At 54.5% G+C, this 24,507-nt stretch overlaps 1 protein-coding gene across 9 annotated transcripts in view; it reads right to left on the bottom strand.

Moving 5' to 3' along the window:
- Nucleotides 1–367: 367 nt before the first annotated feature.
- Nucleotides 368–24,507, bottom strand: part of RGS3 (regulator of G protein signaling 3) — a 162,178-nt gene continuing 138,038 nt past the window's right edge. For 5 of the 9 annotated variants that reach the window (XM_073806445.1, XM_073806450.1, XM_073806446.1 and 2 more), the window contains exons 30-35: nt 16,985–17,941; nt 7,525–7,589; nt 3,832–4,246; nt 3,631–3,732; nt 3,203–3,264; nt 2,417–2,583 (exon numbers count right to left, since the gene is read on the bottom strand). In XM_073806445.1, the coding sequence (XP_073662546.1) occupies nt 2,547–2,583; nt 3,203–3,264; nt 3,631–3,732; nt 3,832–4,246; nt 7,525–7,589; nt 16,985–17,941 (1,638 nt within the window). In that variant the 3' untranslated portion in view covers nt 2,417–2,546. Of the gene's footprint in view, nt 1,343–2,416; nt 2,584–3,202; nt 3,265–3,630; nt 3,733–3,831; nt 4,247–7,524; nt 7,590–16,984; nt 17,942–24,507 lie in introns of those variants that run through there. The other 4 variants (XM_073806449.1, XM_073806451.1, XM_033858418.2 and 1 more) reach the window with 2 other exon arrangements.

Below are 24,507 nucleotides of genomic sequence, written 5' to 3'. Positions count from 1 at the left end.
GCAGCCCAGCTAGGACTCCATCCAGTAGCTGGTAGAGGACGACAATCCAGAGAGCAGGCTTTGCAGCCAGGTGGGCTTAGGCTGAACCCTGTCTCTGCCACTTGCCGGCTGTGTGACCTTGGACAAGTCACCTTACCTGCCTGGGCTTCACCTGCCTCATGTGTAAAACGGGGATAACCCCCACCTCCCAGGCTCGCAGTGAAGATGAGATGGTAAGTAGAACAAGCCTGGCAGAGCACCTGGCACAGAGGAGGCGGTTGTCAGGGATGGCAAGAGAGGAGAAGCAGCTGGATTGACAGCCCACCCAGCAACCGTCCCAGCCCCAGTCACCCTGGGAAGCCTTGAAACCAGGAACACACAGAAAGGGTCAAGAACAAAAAATAACACAGGGCTTTTATTTGCTCCTGAACTCGGCCGCTGTGTGGTCTGAGGGTGCCATGCTTTCCCAGAGGCCCCGGGGGACCTCTCACTCAGGGGTGCTGGATTTTGGTGTGAGGTCAGACTGCAGCCCCCGCCCCTCTGGGCCTTGTCAGTCCAGCAGGCCCAGCTACCCGCCACTGGGGCTCGGGACCAGCAGATCCCCTGAAACTGGAAAATGGTGCCCACCTTCTTCGCAAGGTGGCTTTTCACAAGGCGTTGGTTAAAATATTGCACTTGTAAATTAGGAAAACTGATGAGGCAAAGGTTTCCTATTACAGGACGAGGTGCCAAGCATCCGACTGCTGCTTAAATAAATAAAACTCAAGGCGGGGGTCTGAGCTGTGAGTCTGAGTGACCCCCCCCCCCCCCCGGAGAGCCCCAGGGCCCAGGCCTCGGCCCCCCTGCCCATCAACCAGTTCTTTAAGGAACTTGGTCATTGCGAAGTCTCCGCAGCAGGAAGCAGCAGCTCCAGGTCTGGCTCAGCCAGGGCCCCTAACCTGCCAGGGCCCTTGGGCCCCCTCGTACCAGGGCAGTGGGGGCCCAACGGGGCCAGTCCCTCTACTCCTCCAGCGGCCTGGGCCTCTCTTGGTCCAGGCCTCTCATCCAAATGTCCGTCTGTCTGTCCGGACACAGCCTTTGGGGGCTCACTTGCCTCCTCTGTCGCAGGGGGTAGGGAGGCAGGTGGGGAGGGGCCCAGCCCGCCTGGTGTGAACGCTGAGCTCTACCCCAGTGGCCCCTAAAGCGGGGGACTCATCTTCTTCTGGTTAATGAGGTCCAGGTAGAGGTCTGAGCGGAGGAAGCGTGGGTACGAGTCCTTCTCCATGAGCCCGAAGATGCGCTTCTGCGCCAGATCGAAGCAGCCCCGCGTGACGCTCTGCAGGTTGTCCTTGGTGTGCTCCCGTGTGTACGAGTCCAGGTTTACCTGGGAGGCAGAGGGGGACATGGTCAAGGCTGCCTGCAAGAAGCTGCTCCTAGGGGCCAGGCGCCAGGACAGGACCTGCCCAGCCTCTCACCCCCAAGCCCTTCTGCTCCACATCTTAAGGTTCAGACGGGAGGCCCGCAGGTTAGCGGAATCGAGTCTTGGCTCGGTCACTTACTGTAGGGGTAGTAGAGTTTATAGGGCCCGAAATCACTGCATCTAGGGTCAGGCTGCCCAAGTTCAAATCCCAGTAGTGCCACACCTAGGTGTGTGGCCTTAAGCGAATCACTTAAGCGCTCTGAGCCTCAAACGTCTTATGTATAGGGTAGCGCAACAGTACATTCCTCAGACTTCCCTGGTGGCGCAGTGGTTAAGAATCCGCCTGCCAACGTAGGGGACACGGGTTTGATCCCTGGTCCGGGAAGATCCTACATGCCGCGGAGCAACTAAGCCTCTGCACCACAACTACTGAAGCCCATGCGTCCTAGAGCCCACGTGCCGCAACTACTGAGCCTGCATGCTGCAACCACTGAAGCCCACGGGCCTAGAGCCCGTGCTCCACAACAAGAGAAGCCACCGCAATGAGAAGCCTGCGCACCGCAACGAAGACCCAACGCAGCCAATAAATAAATAAATAAAATTAATTTTAAAAATTAAAAATAATAGTACACTCCTCAAAGAGTTGTGAAAATTAAGCATGATCGTCCATATTAAACAGACACAGCTGGCACACAGGAAGCACCCAATACCTGTGAGGCTCTCTGAGACTGTCTCCTCATTTTTAAAATGAAAATAATATTAAAACTTATTTTACACGTTGTCATGAGGGTTAAATGTGAGAGCTCATACGTGAAGGGCTTAGCACGTGCCTGGCACCCAGCAGCACGTCGACAGTGGCCATTTCTGTTATCAGTCAGGATTCCGCTCTTCCCGGGGCCCCAGCCTGCTTCCTCTTCAACCTGGCACATGGTCCCTAGAGTCACTCTGGCCCTTTCCCTTCCCGAGCTCCTCTCTGAGGCTTCCAGGCACCCCATGGGCATGGGGATGGGGGCCCGAGGGCCCAGCGCAAAGCCCCACCTCCTTGCACGCCTGGATCGCGATGTACTCAGCAAAGATCTTCTTGGCCTTGGCCGCCATCTTGGACTGTGACTTGACCTTCTTGAAGTCCTCGCATGCCAGCCAGAATTCCAGGTTCTCCTCGCTAAACTCAGTGCGGAGGAAGGCTTGGAACACCGCTAGCCCATCTGTAGGAGAAGCCCAGATCCTGGGGTGAGAGGCCAAACCAGCCCCTCCTGTCCTCAGGCCCCCCAGCTTACCTTCCTGGGGCCTCTCAGGTGCAGCTGCTGGGATCTTAGTAAACTGACCCACTCATGAGAGCCAGGAACCCTGGGATATGGTCCCACCACTGCCATTGCCTCTTTGTGGGCCTTGGCCAGGTCACTCCCCATCTGTGCCTCAGTTTCCTCATCTGTCAAATGGGGATCATCAGCCTTATTTCCTGGAGCCCTGTGAGGATGAGGGGTTCCCACCCACGAGATGGCAGGCGCATTTGGCCCAGTGTAAGCCCTCAGTACATGGAAATGTTTATTGTTATTCTGGGAATATGGGTCTGAGCACACAGGTCCCAACGGCCTCTGGCAGGCAGTGCCAGCTCCCATGGACAGGGAGGGGCTGGCAGGAGCCGGCTCCAAGGCCAGCCCAAGGGCCTCGGCCTTTCCCAATGGTAGGGACACCTAACTGGGCCCAGGGAAAAGGGAAAGGTAACCTCTGCAGAGCCAGACGCACTCTCTGGGCCTGGGAGAGGAGGAAAGGAGGAGGGGGGAGAGACACAGGGAGGGAACAGGCCAGCTGGCCCCCACTTACATTTGTGGACCAGCAGCTTCTCCAAGGACTCGCCCCACTTGAGTGCTTCCTCTGAGGTGGGCCTGAGGGGTGAGGCAAGGGGCACAGTGAGGGAAGCGGGGCGGCTAGGGCTGGGTGACCTCTGTCAGCTGCCTTGGCCCACAAAGTAGCTTAGCCCGGTTGGGGAGCCCAGGAGGGGGCCCACCCCCTTTCTTGGGGCCGGCATCACTTCTATCCCCACCTCTGCCCCTCCCTGGTCATCCTTCCCAGGACAGCATCTCCCCATGAGGGCTGCTTATGCCGGGTACCAGGCTCCCACTACGAGAGCCTGCATCGCCCCAGAGCCGGATCAAGCCAACAGCCTTCTCTCCTAACCCCACTGCTAGCCCTGCTCCCACGGGGACCAGTAAGTGTCTGAGGGGGGCCCAGGGGGGCCAGAGAGGACCTACTTGAATGACTTCGTCACTTTGTCTGCCTTGCCCGCTGGCTGGGCCCCAGGGGATTCGTTCCGCCGCCTGAAGATGCCCAGCTTGTTCTTCATGTCCTTGGCTCTGGAGACAGAAGCAGAAAACGGGGTCGGTCAGCCTGGCACACTCGGCCACCGCAAATTCGGGGTCGGGAGGGTGAAGGCTGGGGTGAGGGGCACCTACTCCTTCATGGTGTGCCGCCTCTGGAGGTTCCCGTTCCGCGTGAGGTACATGCCTCGGAGCATCGCTGTAGGGCCCCCCACCTTGTTGCCTGGGACGGTCTGCTGGGAGCACCCTAGGCTCCTGTTCCCAACCCGAGTCCCAGGCAGCAACGGTGCGGGCTGTAGCCGAGCGCTCGCTGGGATTCCAGCTGGAGGACTGGACTCCCAGGCACAGGCTGGGCTGGGACTCAGACAGGAGGAGCCAGGAAATGGGAGGGACCAGGGCCGGAGCAGAAAAAAAATATCCCTCCTGGCCAACCCTGAGAGGGAGCCTGTGAAAGGGGCATGTGTCTGTAAGGGGCGGCCTCTGGGGCCCGCCCAGGCAGGAAGCCAGACCCATTATATGTGACTGGCCTCCCCGTTGCCATGGCAGCTCCCTGGGAAGGAGGAGAAAACAAGTCAGCAAATTGCTGGGAGGGAAGGCAGGAGGGAGGGGGAGGCTCTGCCCACCTGGGTGGCAGGACTGGCTATTTTTAGCCAAGAACCATTTTTAGCCCTGCCATTCCCCCAGGCAGATTTCAGCCCTGGGCAAGCTGCTGGCGAGAAAGGGGTTAAGTGTCTCATGCTCATGTTAGCCTCCCCCTGGTCCCTAGAGCCCTACTCTGGGCACCTCCTAGAGAATAGTTCCTGCCAGAAGACAGCTCAGCCTGTCATTGGCTTTGGATACATCCATCCATGAACATGCAGAATGTCCCACAAAGTTTCAGTAGTTTTAAGCTTGAATAACGTCAAAAGTACAAATCCTGTAAACTCTCAAAAACGTCATTTGAAAGGAATTAATTTTTTCCTGCATATTTAGCCTTATGACTTTTGAGTAATACATTTTTTGTTTTAATTTTTGATCTCTGTTCTTCTGATTACAGATGAAAAATGCTGACTTAACCAAAAATTAAATGCGTAAAATTAAAAATGTGTTATCAAAATCACAAAGCTAAATAAGTGTAAAAGAAATTTGAATAATTGAACTTTCAAATGTGTTTTATAAGTTGGGAGCATACTTCTGAAGTTATTCAAGCTTCAAAGGGCACTAAGACCTATGGGACACCCTGTTTAATGAAGGAAAGTGGTCCAGGGTGGAGGTTAAAAGCCACAGTGCTGCAGCAAGACAGTCTTGGGTTCAAATCCCAGCTCCAGCAGTTACCAACTGTGTGCCCTTTGTCAAGTTACCTAACCTCTCTGAATGTCAAATTTTCTCATCTGTTAAACACAGGTGATAATAGTACCTACCATCTGACGGGGTTGTTTTGAGGCAAGGAGAAAATGCACAGAAAGCTTTAGCGCAGGGCCTGGGGCAAAAGTGCTCAGGCCCAATTCATACTTGTCCTGAGGGTCTGGGACAGCTGATTAGAGATTGGGATCCCGCTCTAGCAGCTTCCAAGCCAATGAGATAAGGCCAAGGAGTCCAGGGACTGGCAGCCCTCTGGTGAGGATCAAGGCCCTCGGAGAACCCTGGCGTGGCTAGGAGTGAGAGAGCCTGGCTTCCTGCGGCACAGTGCTCTGTCTCAGAGGCCCTGCTCCTGGCCCGCTCCCAGGGAGCAGAAGCTTGCCTGAGGTCCAGCCTGCAGGCTGCCGCCATCCACCTGGGCTCCTTGCTGGCTCAGAGACCACTGTGTTTCCCTGTGGCTGGAGGAGGCTGAAGCCCCTGCCCAGAGAAGCCTTTCCTCCCACATGCACAGCTGGGCAGACTCACAGCTGCAGGGCACAGCTGGAGAGGTCCTCGGAAGTCCACACGGGCAACTCAGGAAAGGATGGCAGAGCTCAGAGGTGCCTCATGTGTCCCCATGTGGACCCAGAGAGCAGAACAGAGACCCACAAGAGGAAGCTAAAGGAACACTTTCCTCCAATCAGAGCCATGAAAAGATGGAATGAGTGCCCTCTGGGGAATGGACTCCTGTCACTAGAGGCTCAAAGGCTACTTAGCTGGGGTGCTGTGGACCTCCTGCAGGGTGTTCTGCGCCAAGCTTAAAAATAACAGGATCCATGGGAATTCCCTGGTGGTCCAGTGGTTAGGACTCCATGCTTCCACTGCAGGGGGCCTGGGTTAAATCCCTGGTCAGGGAACTAAGATCCCATAAGCAGCACGGCGAGACCAAAAAAATAATTAATTAATTAATTATAACAGGCTCTGAATAAATAAATAAAATTTAAAATATATGTATATTTATATATACTTTTAGAGCCAACATGCCAGGTTTCAGATCTCAACTCTACCACTTCCTTGCTTTGTGACCTTGGACAAGTAACTTAACCTCTTTCTGCCTCAGTTTACTCACCTGCAAAATAGAGTAAATAAGAAAAAAGAAATGTAAAATAAAAATTATGGTAAAGGTTAAATTAGATAATATATGTAATGCACACAGAATAGTGCCTAGCACAATAAACATGAGTTATTTTTATTATCATCCCAGATTCTAAGAGTCCTTGACTAAGCTTTTAAGAATGTGAACTTCAGGCAGTCAAAAGGCAGTGCCCACTTTGAAAGAAGGCTAGAGTTGGTGCAACAGGGCAGCTCCAGCACCCTGGATGTCCACCCTCTGCTGCCCTCCACTGCTCCACCCCCGGGAGCACCACCCACGGCAGCTCTGATGCTGCCTGGACCGGATGGTTGGTGCAAAGAATTATTTTTGTTTGTGCATTTTACCTTCCCTAGAAAGTGTGACTGCTCCTGGCTGCAGAGTGAGAGAAGTCTACAGTTGCTGCAGGAAACTGGAGAGGGCAGGGGAAGCTGGGGAAAGAGTTTCTAGGGAGTGGACCCCAGCCGAGGTTGAGGTCGGGGAAGAAGGTTGCAGGAGGCACCTGGGAAGGAACACACACACACACACACACACACACACACACACACACACACACACACACACACACACACCCCACCCCGGCCCAACTGGTGCATAATGGTGGGCACTACAGGACCTGGAGGGAGGGGGTTCCCTCTGTGGGCCACCAGGTGCCTCACTGCCTCCTCCCATCCCTGCCCCCACCCCCCCCCCCCGCAGTCTCCAGGGCCCGAGGTACAAAGAGACCCGAGAAGAAACCACTCACGCTCTGTTAATGAATGAGCACCTCTAACCTCCGAATCGAATCGAAAGTATAAATGGTCGCGGGAGCGGGGTAGGGGGGAGAGGGGAGTGGCCAGGAAGGTACCGCATCAGCTCTCTGAGCCAGCAGCACCCCCTTCTGGCAACGCCCAAGACTGCTAGCATGCAAGAGCTCGAGAGGAGAAAGGGGAATCCCATGACCATCTGTCAGCCCTTGCTCAGAGGGAGCAAAGAACTTGTCGTGGCCACTTGGCCACTGCCTGGCTTAGCAGCTGGACAGGGCCAGGGCCGCTTGGTTGGTTGCTTCTGCTTGGCTCCCTGTGGCTTCCAGATACTAAATCAGCACCTTGCCTCACTCTGAGTGGATGCTGAGGGCAGTGCTGGGTGGTTAGGATCCTGGTGACCTTACCCTGGGGCCGCTGCTAAGTCCCAAGACCCCGTTGTTCACGGGTGTCTGTCTCGGGCAGGACTGGGTTCAGCCCCTTCTCTCCACCTCTACCCCTAGGCCACTGGGCATGGGGAATAAGCCAGAGGGCAGAGGACGAAGTGGGGTGCAGGGAGCGCCCCCCACCCGCCCGCCCCGATCACTAGGGTGAGAACCAGGGATCTTTCCAACGTACAAGTTTTTGCTCTTTCTCTTCCGGGAGGCATCATCATCGTCCCCAGCTGTGTCAGCCCCGCTCATCTGCAGAGAAAACACAGACACGTTGCAGTCTGGGTACCCAGGGGCTGCTGCCTGAGCAGAGAGGCTCAGGGATCCAGCAGCTCCTACAAACCACTCCCACCTCCATGCTCCCACCCCTTGAAGAAGAGGGGAGGGGGGGAGACCCCACTACAGGGAGCAGTCTGTCCATGGAGTGTGGCTGGCTTAGCAGAGCCTCCACCCAAAGCAGTCTCCTCCTGATACACAACTTGTGCGGGAGAAACCAGAAACACAGCATTCATGGCAGTAGGGCAGGCCAGAGAGGAAGCTTCTGTGAAGATTCTACTGTGTGACTTAGCCAATTGCTGTCCCTCTCTGAGCCTCTGGTGCTTTTAATTTCAAAATGGAGATCATAATGACTAACCAACTCAGGATTCTGAGGTTTTAAAGAGACCTGGGATTGGTCAGCAGTGTGTTAAGTAAATTATCACGCAGGAGAGCACCTCTCTTGCCTTAAAGCTTTCCATGGTTCCCGAGTACCCTCGAGATAATGTCCAAACTCCCTGACATGACATGCAGGGTCTACCATCTTAGGATAACCTCAGTTACAACTCCTTTGGTTATCTCTCTGGAGAGCCCGACCCCTACTCCAGCAACCTCTTCAAACTGCCCTCTAGTCAGAGGAAAGTCTTCACAGCCCGGTCCCCTCACCTCGGGCTTTGCATGTGCTGTTCCTTCCATGAGGGATGCTTTTATGACTCTCCACCTCCCTTTCCTCCTAAGACCCAGCCTCAGGAAAGACCTGACCTCGGGTAAGCTGCTTAAATGCCTCCTCACCTGGGAAGACCTCCTTGGCCCCTAGACCAAGGGTGTGCCCCCTTCACCCCTTGTGAGGTCCCCACTATAACCAACATGGCCTCTTCCAAATCTGTCTCCTCTACTGGACTGTGAGTTCCCCAGAGCAGGGGCTCTGTCTGCCTTCACCTCTGTCTAGGTCACCTTGACTGGGCCTGGTATACGTTAGGAGCTCAAGAAATACTTGTTAAATGAATGAATGAATCAAGGGAGAGGGAAAGCAGGCTGGGAATGATGTGTCTTGAAGGCCTCACTGCTTGATCCAAGGCCTGCAACTTTATTCCCCGGGGCTCCATTGAGCCCACCCCCACCTGCTTGCCTTTTCCTGTGCTGTGCCCCCTTCCTGGAACACTCTCTCCTCTTCTGCCCAGTCTCTACCTCCTCCCAGTCTGCTACTCCTCGCCTCCTCCAGACCACTCCAGGCTCCCACCAGCTCTACTGGGGCCGCCCGCCCTCTGTCGCCCTGCCTGTGTGTGCCCAGCCTCCTCCAGGGGAAACCAGGGCCTCCACAGTGCCACTCCAGAGCGGGAGTACAGGAAATGCTCTGAGATATTGGAGGAGGTAGAGCTAAGGGTAGGCTGGGCTTGGACACTATGTCCTAAGATAAGACAGAAGGCCCCCAGATGTGAATCGCAGCTTGGACTCCTCATGACCCATACCCTGGGCCTCAGTTTCCTCATTTGTAAAATAAAGGAGATGGGCTAAACCTTAAAATACTGCGTTCTCAATTCTGGCAAGAAAAGTGGCCTTAATCCAGATATAGCCAGCAGGGGGAGCTACCAGCCTCAGTGGTGCAACCACCCGCGGATGGATGGATGGATGAATGAATTACAGCTTCATTCATGGAGCTCATGCTATAGGCCAGACCTCAGAATGGGCATTATCCAGACACTATCTCATTAATCTTCAGAGTCAGTCCATAAAGTAAACAGAACCTCAGAGAAGTTAAGTCACCTGCCCAAGGAGTTAAGTGACAGCCTTTAAGTGACAGCTGGAATCTAGGTCTGTCTGAATTCAGGGCCTATGTTTCTCCGCGAGAGGACGCTGCTAGTTAAATGCAGAGGATGGGGCACATTTTGAATGTCTTCAATGAAAGACTCAGGGGAAATGCTGCCTCCTTCCTGAGAACGCTGCCCTACCAAGGTTGTAAACACGTGTGTACGTGCACTCACAGGCACACGCCCATCTGTGGTGTGGGATTCCGGATCTACAGCTTGCAGCCAGGCCTGGGTATAGATCCTGCTGCCACTGACTTTGGAGACGTTTCCTGGCCTCTCAGCTTCAGCTTCTTTAGCTCTAGCAGAGGCATGGTGACGGCCACCCAACCGGCTGTTGAGAGATTCACCAGGATAAAGGCTGGGCCCCCAAGGCCCAACCTGGCACACAGGGCGCCCTCAGTAATTGGGGACCGCCAGCATTCACAGCCCAGTGGACGCTGTCACTGTCACCCCACACACACAGGTCACAGTTGTGCTGGGCTGGCTGGGCCGTGCCTGAAGCCCCCATCCGTGGGAAAGGGCCGCCAGCACTGGGCTTCCTCCCATTTAACCTCAGCTTCCGCACTTTATCGGCCCCACACAATGGGCCTGGGGACCACTCCCGCCCCGCCCGGCACCCCCAGCCTCTGCACTGCTGGGAAATGGGCTCTTCCTTCCACTGCTGGGAGGGGGTCATCTCCAGGGTCGGGCCGTCACCAATCAGCCTGACAGAGGGGCCAGGGAACTCTGGCCCTGGGAGTCGGCCCCCAAAGCGGCTAGCGAAACCCACACACCAAGGGGTGCTGTGTGCCAGGAAGAGAAGAAACTGAGACAGAGAGTCAGGGTTCTGACTTCCAGCCTCAGAGTGGCTCCCAAGCCTCCTGTCTCCAAGAGCTGCAGCGAGGCCTGCCCAGGGCCCAGCACGCAAAGGGGCCTCTCCTTCCCATCTGCTCCCCACTGCCTGCTCTGCTCCATGGCCCTCCCTGCTGAAAGGCGAATGGAGGCGAACCCAGAACCACTCAGCCCTCCCTTCACTCCAGACAGAAATCCCTGGAGCCTGCCCAGCCCCCCGGCCACCTCCAGGGACTGGAAGAATAATTATAATTCATATTGTAATTATAACTATAATAACAGTCATGGTTAAGAGTTAAATGCTAAACTGCCTGGATTTGAGGGGCTTCCCTGGTGGCGCAGTGGTTAAGAATCCGCCTGTCAACGCAGGGGTCACAGGTTCGAGCCCTGGTCCAGGAAGATCCCACATGCCGTGGAGCATTTGAGCCCGCAAGCCGCAACTACTGAGCCCATGTGCCACAACCACTGAAGCCCTCGTGCCTAAAGCCTGTGCTCTGCAACAAGAGAAACCACCGCAATGAGAAGCCCCCGCACCGCAAAGAAGAGAAGCCCCCGCTCGCCACAAATAGAGAAAGCCCACGTGCAGCAACGAAGACCCAACACAGCCAAAGATAAAATAAATTTAATTTAAAAAACAATAATAATAAAAAACTAAACTGCCTGGATTGGAATCCTAGCTCAGTCACTTATTAGCTAATTGACCTTAGCCAAATTACATCCCTTCTCTGTGCCTCAGTTTCTTTACTTGTAAGATGAGGACAATAATTGGACCTACCTCATAGGGCCGTTATGAGGATTAATGAACACGTGTGAAAGTGCCCGGTACTGGAAGTGCTCAATGACTATAAGCTACGGTGGTTATTGCTGTTACTGACTCTATGCCAGGCAGCGTGCTAAGGTGCCACATCATACTGTAATTTAACCTTCTCAACAATTCTAAGGGCTATTTGCTGTTTATTTCCCCCAGTTTACAGCTGAGGAAACTGAGGCCCAGAGGAGTCCAGTAACTTGCCTGGGCTCTCCGAGCTGGCCAGCGGCAGAGAATTTCAGGTCTGGCTCCAGAGCCCACCCATGACTGAGGGCTCTTCCGTGAGCAGGGCCTCACCTGATTTCTCCTATTGGTCCTGATCTGACTTCTGGGGCCACCTGGCCAGCCTGGCTGCTCTCTCTGACCCAGACTATCCTGGCAGACCCCAAGGAACCTTGTAGAAACACTGGAGCTAAACTCTACACTTATTTGTTTCGACAGAGGAAACAGTCCTTTAGGCTTTTTAAAAATAGGAGGCTAGAAGGTATTATCACGTCTTGGAGCTGGAAGGCACCTCTTGTCTGACCTGCAGCCTAGGTGGTAAGCTTAGTGCAGCAGGGCTGGCACCCTCGGCTGACAGCCTCTGCCCGAGCCAGTTTCCTGCAGGAGGGAGGGAGGGGCCACAGCCTCTTCTCCTCACTGTCAAAGCACGACCCGTGATCCTGGGCCAAGCCAGGCCAGGCTGGGGTGAAATTCAACGGCGGCGGCGTGGGCTGAGACACAGATACTCTTGGAGCTCCCCACGCTTCCAGGAAAAGGACAGACACAGGCCCGTGGATCTGCTCTGCCAGACCTCCAGGGAGCAGCCGGCAAGGCGGGGGTCTGGCAGCAGAGGGCACTGTGAGACAACTCAACCCAGCACAAGGGGCCGGCTTCAGGGGATGACCCGCAGGAAAAGCCTGGGGGATCTTTTCCTCTCTAGACCTCAGGCAGCCCATCCATAAGATGATCGTGGCCGAGTGGACCATCTCTCAGGTCTGTCTGGTTCAGACAGTCCTATACACAGCAGAAATCACTCAGTGTACAAGAGGGAGGAATGACAGGTGAGGCGAGGAGTAACATAAGGACTGTCACCCCTGTGATAGGCAGCATGCGCTCTGGCCAGCCTCAGCTTAGCCACACAGCAGCACAATGACAGGCCCGAGGCCACGCCAGCTCTGTCTGGCCTTCCTGGGTCTCATTCTATGACAGGATCACTACTGTGGGCACAGAGCTGTCAACACGCTGCAATCTTCTTGAAGCCCTGGGACAACTCCGTGAAGACTTAGCATTCCCATTTTATAAGAGAAAACTAAAGCTCAGAGAAAAAAAACGTAACTTGGCCTAGGTCTCAGGACCAGGAGGAAGGAAACAGAGTTGAAACATGGATGTAGCCCGTCTGATTCCACAGCCTGAAGACCTCATCCCTCTCCTCTTCACCTCTTGCCTGGAAACTGTGATCTGTTGGCATCCATGGACCACCCCCTGGAAAGCCAGGCCCAAGCCAGGAAGATGGAAGTCACAGGAAAACCCGTCGCCTCCCCCGGCTGCCATCACCCCACACCCTGCCCCTCACCAGCAAGAGGTGTGCAGAGTCTGGGGTAGAGCCAGAGACAACTGGACAGGGTGAGGCCACTGTCCAGCTCCATCATCACGTGGCCTGGGACAAACCCTTCTCCCTAGGCCTCAGGCTCCCCACTGTAAGATGAGTACAGCTGGTCCCAGCTCGCGGCAGTGCTGTGAAGGCTAGAACGGGGAGCTGGAGGCGCCTAGTGAATGCTGGGAGAACCGTTACTACTCCTGCGATCCTCCTCCCGCTCCCCCCCTTCATCACCATCATCATCACCACGATTCCCATTTATGGAGCACCTAGCAGGTGCTGAGTGCCAGACACTGCCCTGAACGCTTTACCCGAGGCAGGCTCTTTAATCTTCCCAGCAACGCTATGAAGGAGGTATCAATACTATTTTCTGATAATACCTATGTTACTGATGAGGAAACTGAGGGACAGAGAAGGGCAGGGACTTGCCCAAGGCCCACTGCCAGTGAGGGGTGGAGGGAGACCAGGGTACCTGTCCAGCCTAGACTTCACTTCCCCCTGACAAGGGTTAGCTTCTTACTGAAGTTGGCTGTCTGGAGGGAGCAGGATATGAACGATGATGAGGGACTTGAGGCCTGGCAAGCAGAAGCCACGTGGAAGGGTAGCCACCAAGGGGCTAGTGGCAGCCTCTGAGGTCCCTGCCAGCTTAGTTACTCAAGCCCAAGAAAGGAAGCTACAGGCCAAAAGAGGGTGGGGGAGGCAAGGATGCCAGTGGGAACCTTCGGCACCCAAAGGAGGAAGCTGAGACAGGAGAGAGCTGGCCCAGGCCTGCTGGACTACCAGGTGGAAGTATCTGCCCCCAAACAGGAGCTGAGATCAGCGGATTTAGGGAACTAGAAATGTACATGAGAATGTACGTGAATTTACCTGTCTGTAAATATTTGTATTGTAGCAAGGGGGCCAGGGGACATAACTTGGAAGGGTCTGGTAGGGGCACTGAAATTGGGAGGCCCAAGGTAGGCGGCAAGCCCTTAGACTTCAGCCGTCCTCCAGAGGAGAGTGTCCGGGCCTGGTCTGAGTCAGCCTGAAGCCTCACCTCAGTAGGACAGAGGTCTGGACTCTTTCCTATAGAAGCTGCCTCAAGAAATGGCCTAAGATGGTGATACTCAAACTATGGGGAACGTTCCAATCCCTGAGGGGCTTGTTTAAAATGCAAGGTCTGGGACTTCCCTGATGGCGCAGTGGTTAAGAATCTGCCTGCCAATGCAGGGGACACGGGTTTGAGCCCTGGTCTCGGAAGATCTCACATGCCCTGGAGCAACTAAGCCCATGTGCCATGACTACAGAGCCTGCGCTCTAGAGCCTGCGAGCCACAACTACTGAGCCTGCATGCTGCAACTACTGAAGTCCAGGAGCCTAGAGCCCGTGCCCCGCAACAAGAGAAGCCACCACAGTGAGAAGCCTGTGCACCACAACAAGAGTAGCCCCTGCTTGCTGCAACTAGAGAAAGTCTGCACGCAGCAACGAAGACCCAACGCAGCCAAAATAAATGAATAAATAAATTTATTAAAAAAGATCCTGTAAGCCTCGCAGCGTGGCAAAAAAAAATAATAAAATGCAAGGCCTGGGCACCGCCCCCTGGAAATTCTGATTCCAGAAAATCTGATTCCAGATTCTGGGGTAGGGGGACTTAGAAATCTATTTCTTAATAACCTATTCCCCAAAGAAGATAAACAGATTGCCAACAAACACATGAAAGAATGTTCAACATCACTAATCATTAGATAAATGCAAATCAAAACCACAATGAGGGCTTCCCTGGTGGCGCAGTGGTTGGGAGTCCGCCTGCCGATGCAGGGGACACGGGTTCGTGCCCCGGTCTGGGAAGATCCCACATGCTGCGGAGCCGGCTGGGCCCGTGAGCTATGGCCGCTGAACCTGTGCGTCCGGAGCCTGTGCTCCACAACGGGAGAGGCCACAGCAGTGAGTGGCCCGCGTACCGCAAAAAAAAAAAAAAAACCACAATGAGGTATCACCTCACACCAGTCAGAATGGCCATCATCAAAAAATCTACAAACAATAAATGCTGGAAAGGGTGTGGAGAAAAGGGAACCCTCTTGCACTGCTGGTGGGAATGTAAACTGATATAGCCACTATGGAGAACAGTATGGAGGTTCCTTAAAAAACTAAAAATAGAACTACCATATGACCCAGCAATCCCACTGCTGGGCATATACCCTGAGAAAACCATAATTCAAAAAGTCATGTACCACAATGTTCACTGCAGCTCTATTTACAATAGCCAGGACATGGAAACAACCTAAGTGTCCACTGACAGACGAATGGATAAACAAGATGTGGCACGTATATACAATGGAATATTACTCCAATATTACATAAAAAGAAACGAAATTGAGTTATTTGTAGTGAGGTGGATGGACCTAGAGTTTGTCATACAGAGTGAAGTAAGTCAGAAAGAGAAAAACGAATACCGTATGAAGAACCTAGGGGTAGGACAGTAATAAAGACACAGACGTAGAGAATGGACTTGAGGACACGGGGAGGGGGAAGGGTAAGCTGGGACAAAGTGAGAGAGTGGCATGGACATATATACACTACCAAATGTAAAACAGATAGCTAGTGGGAAGCAGCCGCATAGCACAGGGAGATCAGCTCAGTGCTTTGTGACCATCTAGAGGGGTGGGATGGGGAGGGTGGGAGGGAGACGCAAGAGGGAGGGGATATGGGGATATATGTATAGCTGATTCACTTTGTTATAAAGCAGAAACTAACACACCATTGTAAAGCAATTATATTGCAATAAAGATGTTAAAAAATAAATAAGTAAATAACCTATTCCCCTGGTGATTTTGGAGCACATCAAAGTGCTTACAGATGAGGAAACAGACCCAGTCCCCATTCCTTTGGGATTTAGTTCCAATTCCTGGACACAAAGTTTAAGGCCCTTTTCTAGAGGGCCCCAACCGGCCCTTCCAGCCCAGCCACCTTTCAGCAGAAGGTGTCCTCCCACATGCCCAGAGGCCTTATTGCTAGTGGCTGAGAAGCTAAGAAGGTTTCTGAGGCCATGTCCCAACTTGGTGGGGAAATGTGCTGGAATCCATTAGTCATGTCTGCCATGGGTTTGGAGTCAGAAATGGCAGAATGAGTGCCACCCATCTACCATCCCTGCACTGTAGAAATCCCTTGTTCTAGCTAAACTGACTTCTACAGACAGTTTTGTCCAGGTCATGGTCTTTCACAGAATGCCTATGTCATCCTCTTTGTTTATTCTAAACCTGCCCAACCTTCAAGGCCAGACTGAGGAGCATCTTTTGCCAGAAGCCTTCCCTCGTGCCCCTAGGCCCTGGGGTCTCTCCTCCCTGAATCTGCACCTGCCTGGCCTCACAACAGTTGTCATAACAACACCTTGCACCACACTGGCTGTGAGCACCTCCACAGCACTCGCCTGGCGCCTGCACGAATGTCGTCAGGCACTGGGCTCTTTGGGTTCACCCTCAACCACCATGGGATGTGAGTGCTATTCATCTCTGCTTTTCAGAGAAGACACTAAGGCTCAGAAGAGCTGAGTGACTCACCCAAGGCCACACAGTGAGTAAGGGACAGAGCCCAGGCTCAAGCTGGCTAACGGGCTTCAAGGCCGTGATGCAATCTTTTCACTGTTAGGCCACCTTCGGGGCCCACACAGCAGCAGCATTCCTCACGGGCTGAGATCAGCCTCACACACTTCTGTGGCCCCTGCTGTGGCACAGAGCACAGGGCCTGGCCCACAGCAGGAAATCAATCAACACTTACTCATCTATTTCTAAACATTTGCAAGAGGCAAAGGGCACAGTGGTTAAGAGCTCCAGCCCTGGAGCCACATTCTAGTTCTGATTCAGACTTTTATAAATCGTGCGACCCGGTGCAAATCACATAACCTCCCAGTGCCTCAGTTTCCTCACAACAGTGTCTACCTCACAGGGCTGTTGTGAGAGTTAATGAGTTCCTGTAAATCGCTTAGGATAATGCCAGCACAGAGGAAATATGTGTTGTCATGCTTGTTGGCTGATAGATTTCTAGTCTGGCTAGGCCTGGACCAAGTGTAAATTATAACTATTTCTCCAGTTATGATGTTGGATCTTTTAGATCCAAATATACCTGCTCTACTTTCTGTGGGTTTCTTACAACGGAGCTGTAAGAATATCTGGAGTCATAAAGTCCTGGGTTTAAGTCCAGGTTCTGCCTTCTTGGTCCCTCTGGCCCTCAGTTTTATCCTCTGTCAAATGGGTGGAAGGCTCATTGGAAGGCTGAGAGAAGAACAGAGGTGGGACAAAGCAAAGGCTCATTCCCTGCAGCTCCTGGACGCACGCTCCCTCCACCCCACGCTGTCATGTACCCACCCCCCCTTCACCCTTGGCCCCCTTACCTTCCTGTGTCCTGTGAAGAAGACAGAAAGGTGGTGCATTGAGCCACCATTGCGGCCCAGTTCCTTCTTGAGGGTGCGGGGCGAAGGCATGGCCCAGGTGGACGCAGTGCCCTCTCCATCTGAGCAGTGCAAGGTAGTGTCGGAGGCGAAGCAGGGCCCGCGGGCCTCCTGCAGCAGGCTGCCCTCGCTGTGCGTCCGGCGCCGCAGCGAGTTCTGCACGCGCAGCGAGAGGCCTCCCTCCGCACCCTGGCCCGTCTCGATCATGCTGCTGCGCTTGGCCTCACCACGCTCTCCATAGTTGTCATCACTTGTGTCCTCGTCCTCGTCCTCCTCTCCCTCCTCAGCCTCTTCTGCATCTTCCTCATCACCCGAGCTGCCCCCCTCTGCCCCTGCCTTCTGACTGTAGGTGCTATCCAGCCGGACCTCGGGGATCACGAAGTTTGGCCTGGAGGCCATAGGCGAGTCTCCTGTGGCTGCCGGTGGGTCCCCAGAGCTCGTGGTCTCCTTAGCAAGGGGCTCAGCTGCCAGGGGGTCCTGGCTCGCAGGCAGGTCTTGATGGGGCAAAAGGTCCTGGGCAGGGGGCTCCTGGATGTCAGGGAGGTGTTTGCTGATTAGAGGGTCTTGGCTGGGAGAGAGTTCTTGCCCAGCAGGAAGGTCCTGGCATGGAGAGAAGGCTGGGGCCGTAGGGTGTTCCTGGCATGGTGAGGAGTCCTTGCTTGGCAAGGGTTCCTGGCCCGGAGGGGATTCTTTGCAGGAAGGTGAGTCTTTGCTGGTTGGTGATTCTGGGCCAGCAGAGGGTTCCTGGCTGGAAGAGGAGTCCTCTTTGGGTGGAAGGTCTTGTCCTGGAGGAGGATCCTGGCCACGAGAGGGGTCCTTGCTGGGTGAGGGGTCCTCAGCACCCGGCCCCTTCCTTTCCAAGGGCATCTCCCTCTTCTCATCTGCCTCTGTCTCAAACATCTGTGAAATAAAGAGAAAATGAGGAGGGCTCACAAGTGGAGGCCACTGTGCACAAGCCAATGTCACAGAGATTGAAACAAAATCAAGCCCTGACCCGAACCCCACACTCTACACTGTGAAAGCCAACGTGCCACACGGAAACCTGACAGTCCCTTTGGCGTAACTGAACGTGGGCTCCCACCCTCATTTCCTTGCTGGAAACTTCTGATCCATCAAAACATGGTTGGTCATTTACGGGAGAAGAGGGAGAGGCTAGTTACCATTATCTGGCTCCTACCATATGCCAGGGGCCACGGCAGAGCAAACCCCTCTTATGTAATCTTCCCAGTGGCCCTCTAAGGGAAATGTCATGGTCCCTCTGTGAGTAAGTCACTCTGTGAATAAATGAGGAGCCAGACAGCCTTTGCCTTCACGGGCCAGAATCAAACCAAGCCCAAGCCAGAGCAATCACCAAGTGGGAGAATCCTGGACCCAGCCAAAGGGTATCTTCTACCTGAACCAAAGGCTTTAAAAAATCTTAGGGAGTCATTCAAATTAGAACTTGCTCTGAATGTTTAGATCTTTCTGAAACTAATAAACTGGAATAAAACCAGAACTTCAAAATATTTGCTCACACCTGGACTAGACATACGTCACAGACACATGGAACCTCACTGAGGGATCATCCACCCGGTGCTTTTGAAACTGTGTTTGGAGGAACCTCAGAAGTTCCACATCCAAAAAAGGAAGCATTTCCTGCCTCACACACAACCCTCAGAACCCTTGGAGTTTTTGCTGGGTTCCTGCAGATTTCATTTGCAAAGGGAAAAATGGTGCCCTTGATGGAGTGTGAAAAGCAGCTATCTCACAGGAAGCCTGGGGCTCAGAGAAAGTCAGGGGTGTCTCGGTGTCATAGCCACACGGGAAAGTCAGTCAGGCCTGGGCTAGGTTGGGTCCCTCATCACAGTTAAGGACCTAGAACTACTCAGAGCCCGGGTTTCGTCTATGAAGAGGCCACAGCACCTAGAACTAATGAAAGAGAAAGATGCCACACATCCCTGGGAACTATACAGTTACGCACGCACACGCACACGCACACGCACACGCACGCACGCACACACACACACGCAGAGGTGGAAGATTTCAGGGCTAAATACCTCAGCACATATGTTAAGAGGTCTTACTGTAAAGACCACAAATGCACATTTGATCGATGAGGAAGATGAGCCCAGAGAGCAGCAACTTATGCACCACTGCACAGCTGCCAGAGACTGAAAGGCTGTGCCGGCAGCTGGGAATTCTTTTAAGCCCTGGACCAACCAGGCCTCACATCTGGGAATAAGTGGCCCAGCCACAGGTTGGGGCAGCTGCAGGGTGCTGCACACACGTGTCAGAGGTCACAGTGTCGTCTGGGAGCAGCAGAGCGGATGTGAAAGCCTGGTGTGGGTAAGAGCATCGTCTGGGAGGATGACAGTGAAAGTTTCTGCCCATCCACCACCCTGGGCGGTGGGGTGCAGAGAGAGTTGCTGAGCCAGGAGGGGAAGCCTCAGAGGACTCTAGGACCATCTGGCCAGGGTCTGGTTCCTAGGCACAGCCAAAGACAGGTGCCCACTCACCAGGAGGACTTCCTTCCCTGGAAATCCTGCCTGCAGCTCCAGGATGAAGACAGCTCCACCCAGGAACCCCTTGGACCTCATTGCCTCAGACCCTGGAACTTCAGCGACCCCAAATGTCCACTGCACAGATGGGGAGGCTGAGGCCCAGAAAGGAGCAGGGGCCAACCTAGAATCACACAACGGGGCCAGGATAAGCCAGTCCCTAAACCCTCTGGGCCTCAGGCTCTCCACCTATGAAATGGGATAAACAATGTACCCAAGTGACACACCAGGAGAGTAGACTATAAAAAGTCCAAAGCTCTGAAATGAGATGATGGTGGTGGTAGTCATGGTGATTAAAACAACGGCCACGAACCTCAAACAGTGACACATCTTTCCCATGGACCCCTGGAAACAGACGGTCAAACTCCCAGAGTCGAAGCTGGCAATTGTGATGCCAGGAGCCCCAATCCAGGAATCTCATCTGGGAACCTTAGTTTGTTCCCAGGGGGTCAGAGAGACCCTCCACTGCACTGACAGGAAGACAGAGGGCCCAGCCTGGACAGTGACCTAGGGACTTGCCCCAAGGCGCCCATAAACCCAAGGCTAAAAACAAACACAAACAAACAAAAAACCCAGGGCTAAGCTGGGGCTAAAGCCTGGCCTCTGGCTCCTTCTTCCCAAGCCCACTTCGGATCTCAGTCCCCAGAGCAGCCCAGTCCCCTGGTCGTCTCCCACCCACCAGGGAGCCTTCTCCCTCAAGAAGAACAAACTCCGGCAGCCAGCTCCCTGGTGCCCTACGTTCTCTCACCACCCCCCCACCCACCCACCGCCAGACCCCTCCGTCTGGAAGGATGGACTAGGGAAGCAGCAATCGGTGCCCTTGGGGCCTGGCACTGGGCCCTGAGAGGGGAGCAGGCTGCACTTCCCCTTTCCTGGGGGGTGGGGGTGGGGGCTCAGGCCTGTACCAGCAGTGACTGCGCTGAGCCTGCCCCCGCACCTCGCCCCTAGGGAAAGTGCAGCAACAGACCCAAAACCAGAAATGCAAGTCAGCCTGCCTCTGCCAATCCTGCCCTAAAGCGAGGCCAAGCCAAACAAAGCCAGGAGGGGAAGTGCCTCTGTCCCCAGAGAGGCCCCGCCCCAGGCACGCTGAGAAACCACCCAGGACCGAGGGCTCTCAGAGCGCCTGGCCGTTCCTGCTCAGACTGCCCGAGGTGGACTTGGGTTTTGATTCCAGCGGTGTCATTTCCCAGCCGCGCAAGAAAATGGCCAAGCCTCCCGACTTCTCCGAGCCCAGCCCTGTTTCCTTACCTGGAACAGAGCCACGATATCACACCAGACTCACAGGACTGAGTTAGTGTTCTTCACAGGGCCCAGCCCCAGAGAAGCATCTGATAAAGTGGGAGCTATTATTAGTCTAGGCTTATCTTAGAGATAGGGAAACTGAGGTCCCAGGGGCTAAGGAAATTACCTAAGAAATCCGAGGCTGGTTCAGTATTAGAACTCCTGCCTCACGGCCAACGGTCTCTCCCCACTTCCTTGGACCCTTACACAGAAGGGTTTGGGGCCCCAGGGGTCTAGAGGGAGGGGAGCAGGCTGTGAGCACTGCTGGAGGCCCCTCCCCCAGGCCCATCTGCCACAGGGCAGACACTGGCAAACAAGGACCAGAGCTCATCGGTTCCATCCTGTGCTCCTGGATGGGGCTTGTGTGAGCACCTGAGCCGCTGTGGTCAGGCCTGTGTTCCTGGGAAAGCTAGGGCGGCATCGGGTACCTGGGGGGGAAGGGGCCTCTGAAACCTTGGGGGAGAGGGTGGCAAGTGGGAGAATTAGGACAGGAAAAGAAATAAAGATGAGAGCCATAGTACAGAATGGATGCCGGGCGTGGGATCGTCCTGCGAGCGAGGGAAAGACACGGGCAGAGCCGTACTACGTGGAGCTGCCCTGGGTGGTGTGAGCAGGTGTGGCGTGAGGACGGGGACCTGGCATGCATACACGCAGTCATTCATTCTCCAAGTACTGAGTTAGGCCCTGGGGTGAGGATGGGGATAGCAGAGGACAAGTCAGACACAGTCCCTGCCCTCAGCTGAGCAGAAAAACAGAGGTTAGACAATTGGTCTTAATGAGTGTGGTGAGCGCTCTCATGGAGAAAGTGCAGGCAGCTGGGGACACCCAGTTAGGCAGCTGTTACAGCAGCTTGGAGTGACAAGAAGCCAGCCCTCCGGCCAAGGCGCCCCAGAGACCAGCCTGCTGGCCCAGGGCCCCGGGTCCGAGCGCTCCATGCAGCTGCCCCTCTTCTGCGGGGAGCGTGTATCTCTCCCATCCATCACTTCTTTGGCTTGGCTGGACCAGGGCTAATTCTGTGCATGTCTCGCCTGCTAGAAGCACTCAGGAAATGAACCAGGCCCTCTAAATGGAGCTTCTGTTTACGACATAATCAAATCCTCTCCCCAGCGCAATCCAGGGCTCGGCACGGGCTGGGGAAGGGTGACAGGTGTGACATCCAGAGGCCTGCTCACACCAGCTATGTCCCCTGGGCCCTAGACCCCCACCTGCTATTGGGGTTGAGGGTGGTGGCAGGCTGCTGAAAATAACTTGCCCAATGTCACACAACTACTAAGCGTGGAGCCGGGTCGGCTGACCCCAGAGTCAACCTGCAGCTCGCACTCTGAGATGACTCATCACATCTACCACAGATGCCGCGCTCCTCAACTGCCCTCAGAAACCACTTCCTGCACTGGGCTGGGCTGGGCCGGGCTGGTGGAGGTCAGGGGGTAGGGGGTGAACTGGCGTTTCCCTCCATCTCAGGGTGGCCCTTACAAAGGATTTTCAGAAAGAGCCCTGGACATAATGCCAGAAGACCTGGGCTGGAATCCTGACCCCGTCATTTGCTAGCTGTGTGATCCCAGACTATCACTTCTGGGGACCAAGCCTGAGAAAGGACAGGAAAGTGCTCTGTGAAATGGAAAGTCGTCGGAGAAAGGGAGAGAGGCTACTAGAATTCCCACACGGCCATTTGACCTCCAGGCTTGCCTTTTGAGACGGGGTTGCTCCTTCAAGTTTGGCATGCCTCTGGGTCTCTGGCTCGATGCCGGCTTCCAGGAACCCCTGCCCAGCCTCAGTCAGCTCCTCAGGCCTGGCTTCTTGACACCCAGAGGCTGAAGCCACCGCCCTGCCACAGGGGCCTCCAGGCTGTCCTCCTTCCCCGCCCCACTGCAACAAGTTTGGCAAAGTCCAGGAGAACGGAGGCAGCACCTTACAGTGGGGAGAGCTCTGGATACTGTTGCCCACTTCACACTTACTGGCTAGGTGACCTCGGGCGTAACCTCTCTGGGCCCCAGTTTCCTTAGCCGTAACACAGGATGCTGTGCGAGGAGTGATGTACACCCAGAGCTCGGCACCGTGCTGGTACACGAGCACTCCGCAGGCGGCAGCCGCAACCAGCGCAGCACGGCCCGCTTTGACATTTCCTTCCCTGGGTTTCCTCCGACTAGCCGATGACCCCCCTTCTCCGCTGCATCGCGGGCCTCTCGGCATGTGTCCTGTTCACTGGAAACTGCTCCAGCCCCCTCTCACCTCAGGCCCGCATGCTCCCTCGAGCACTCATCCAACTCCCCAGGCAACAAGTACCATCTGTACCATCTGGTCATGGACAACACCCAGTCCCCGCTGCTAGCCCAGACCTGTCCTTTCTCAGAATGTTCTAGGCTCTGTGGATACAAGAATAAGAAAGACGTGATCCCTGTCCTGATGGAGCTTACAGGCTGGAGAGGAAGGCCTGGCATGAACCAAGTCATCACCCACAGAAACAGTTTGAAAAACACTGATCCATAGTGAAGGAAAACGTAAGGTCCCGTGAGAGAATAAAGGGGCGTGTGGGAAGGGCCACCCTGTGGAAGGACACTGAGGTTAAAATCTGCTCAGTGGGCGGGGACGAGCTCATGAGGGAGCAAACAGCACAGGCAAAGGTCCCGAGCCAGGAAGGCGAGCACCCTGGGGGACAGAGAGGACACCCGTGTGGCTGGAGCCCAGGCACGGACATGGATACCTCCTTCCAGATATCCCACCAGTGCTCCCAAGTCAATGACCCCAAACTGAACTCCTGACCTTCCCCCAAGTCCATTCCTCCTCTCGGAGTCTCTGTATCAATGATGCCACCACCTGCCCGAACCAGAGACCTGGGTATCGTTCTCTCCTCACTGCCACCCCACGGCCAATCACCAAATCCTCCTTGATGATCTCTCGTAAAATCGAAAGAATCTTTCCACTGGGGGAGGTTATGTGCGCGCAGGGACAGGAAGTATTGGGAACTCTCTGTACTTTCCTCTCAGTTCCTAAAACTACTCTGAAAAATAAAGTTGATTAAAAAGAAAGAAAAGAATCCCCTCTCACCGTCTCCACCTACCACCACCTGCCTCAAGACCGTGACATCTAGCACTGGGATCGATGCTGACCTCCCCGCCGTGGTCCACGCCCCTCTGCTGCTTCTCTGTGCCCTGTCAGAGGAGCCTTCTAGATGCAAATCTGACCCTGTCACTCCTCGGCTTAAAACCTTGACGTGGCTCCCCACTGCCCTCCCAATAAAGCCCAATTCTGTAGCCCTGGAAGACGCTGGGCTTTGTCTCTCCCTCTAGCCTCACCTCTCCCCGCTCCCCATTTTACGCGTTGATGATGCATGAATGAACGAATGGATGGACGAGTGAATGGGCAATGCAATAAACTTCACAGACCGTCTAGATTCTTACTACTCAAAGTGGGATGCGTGAAGCAGCGGCAGCAGCAGCAGTCCTATGAAATACAGAATCTCGGGCCTCAGTCCACACTTATTGGATCAGAACCCGCATTTAACCAAGATCCCAGGTGACTCATTTGCATATTCAAGTTTGCAAAGTACTGATCCAGACTGTCGGTTCTCAACAGAGAGATATACTTTAGAATCACCTGTGGAACATTTAAAAAAGATCTATATCTGGGCCCAGTGCCAGACCTACTGGA

The sequence above is a fragment of the Tursiops truncatus genome, chromosome 6 (genome assembly GCF_011762595.2).
Source record: "Tursiops truncatus isolate mTurTru1 chromosome 6, mTurTru1.mat.Y, whole genome shotgun sequence".
In the NCBI taxonomy this organism is placed as follows: domain Eukaryota; kingdom Metazoa; phylum Chordata; class Mammalia; order Artiodactyla; family Delphinidae; genus Tursiops; species Tursiops truncatus.
Note: the sequence above shows the minus strand (reverse complement) of the source record. Positions and strands in the feature narration are given on the sequence as shown.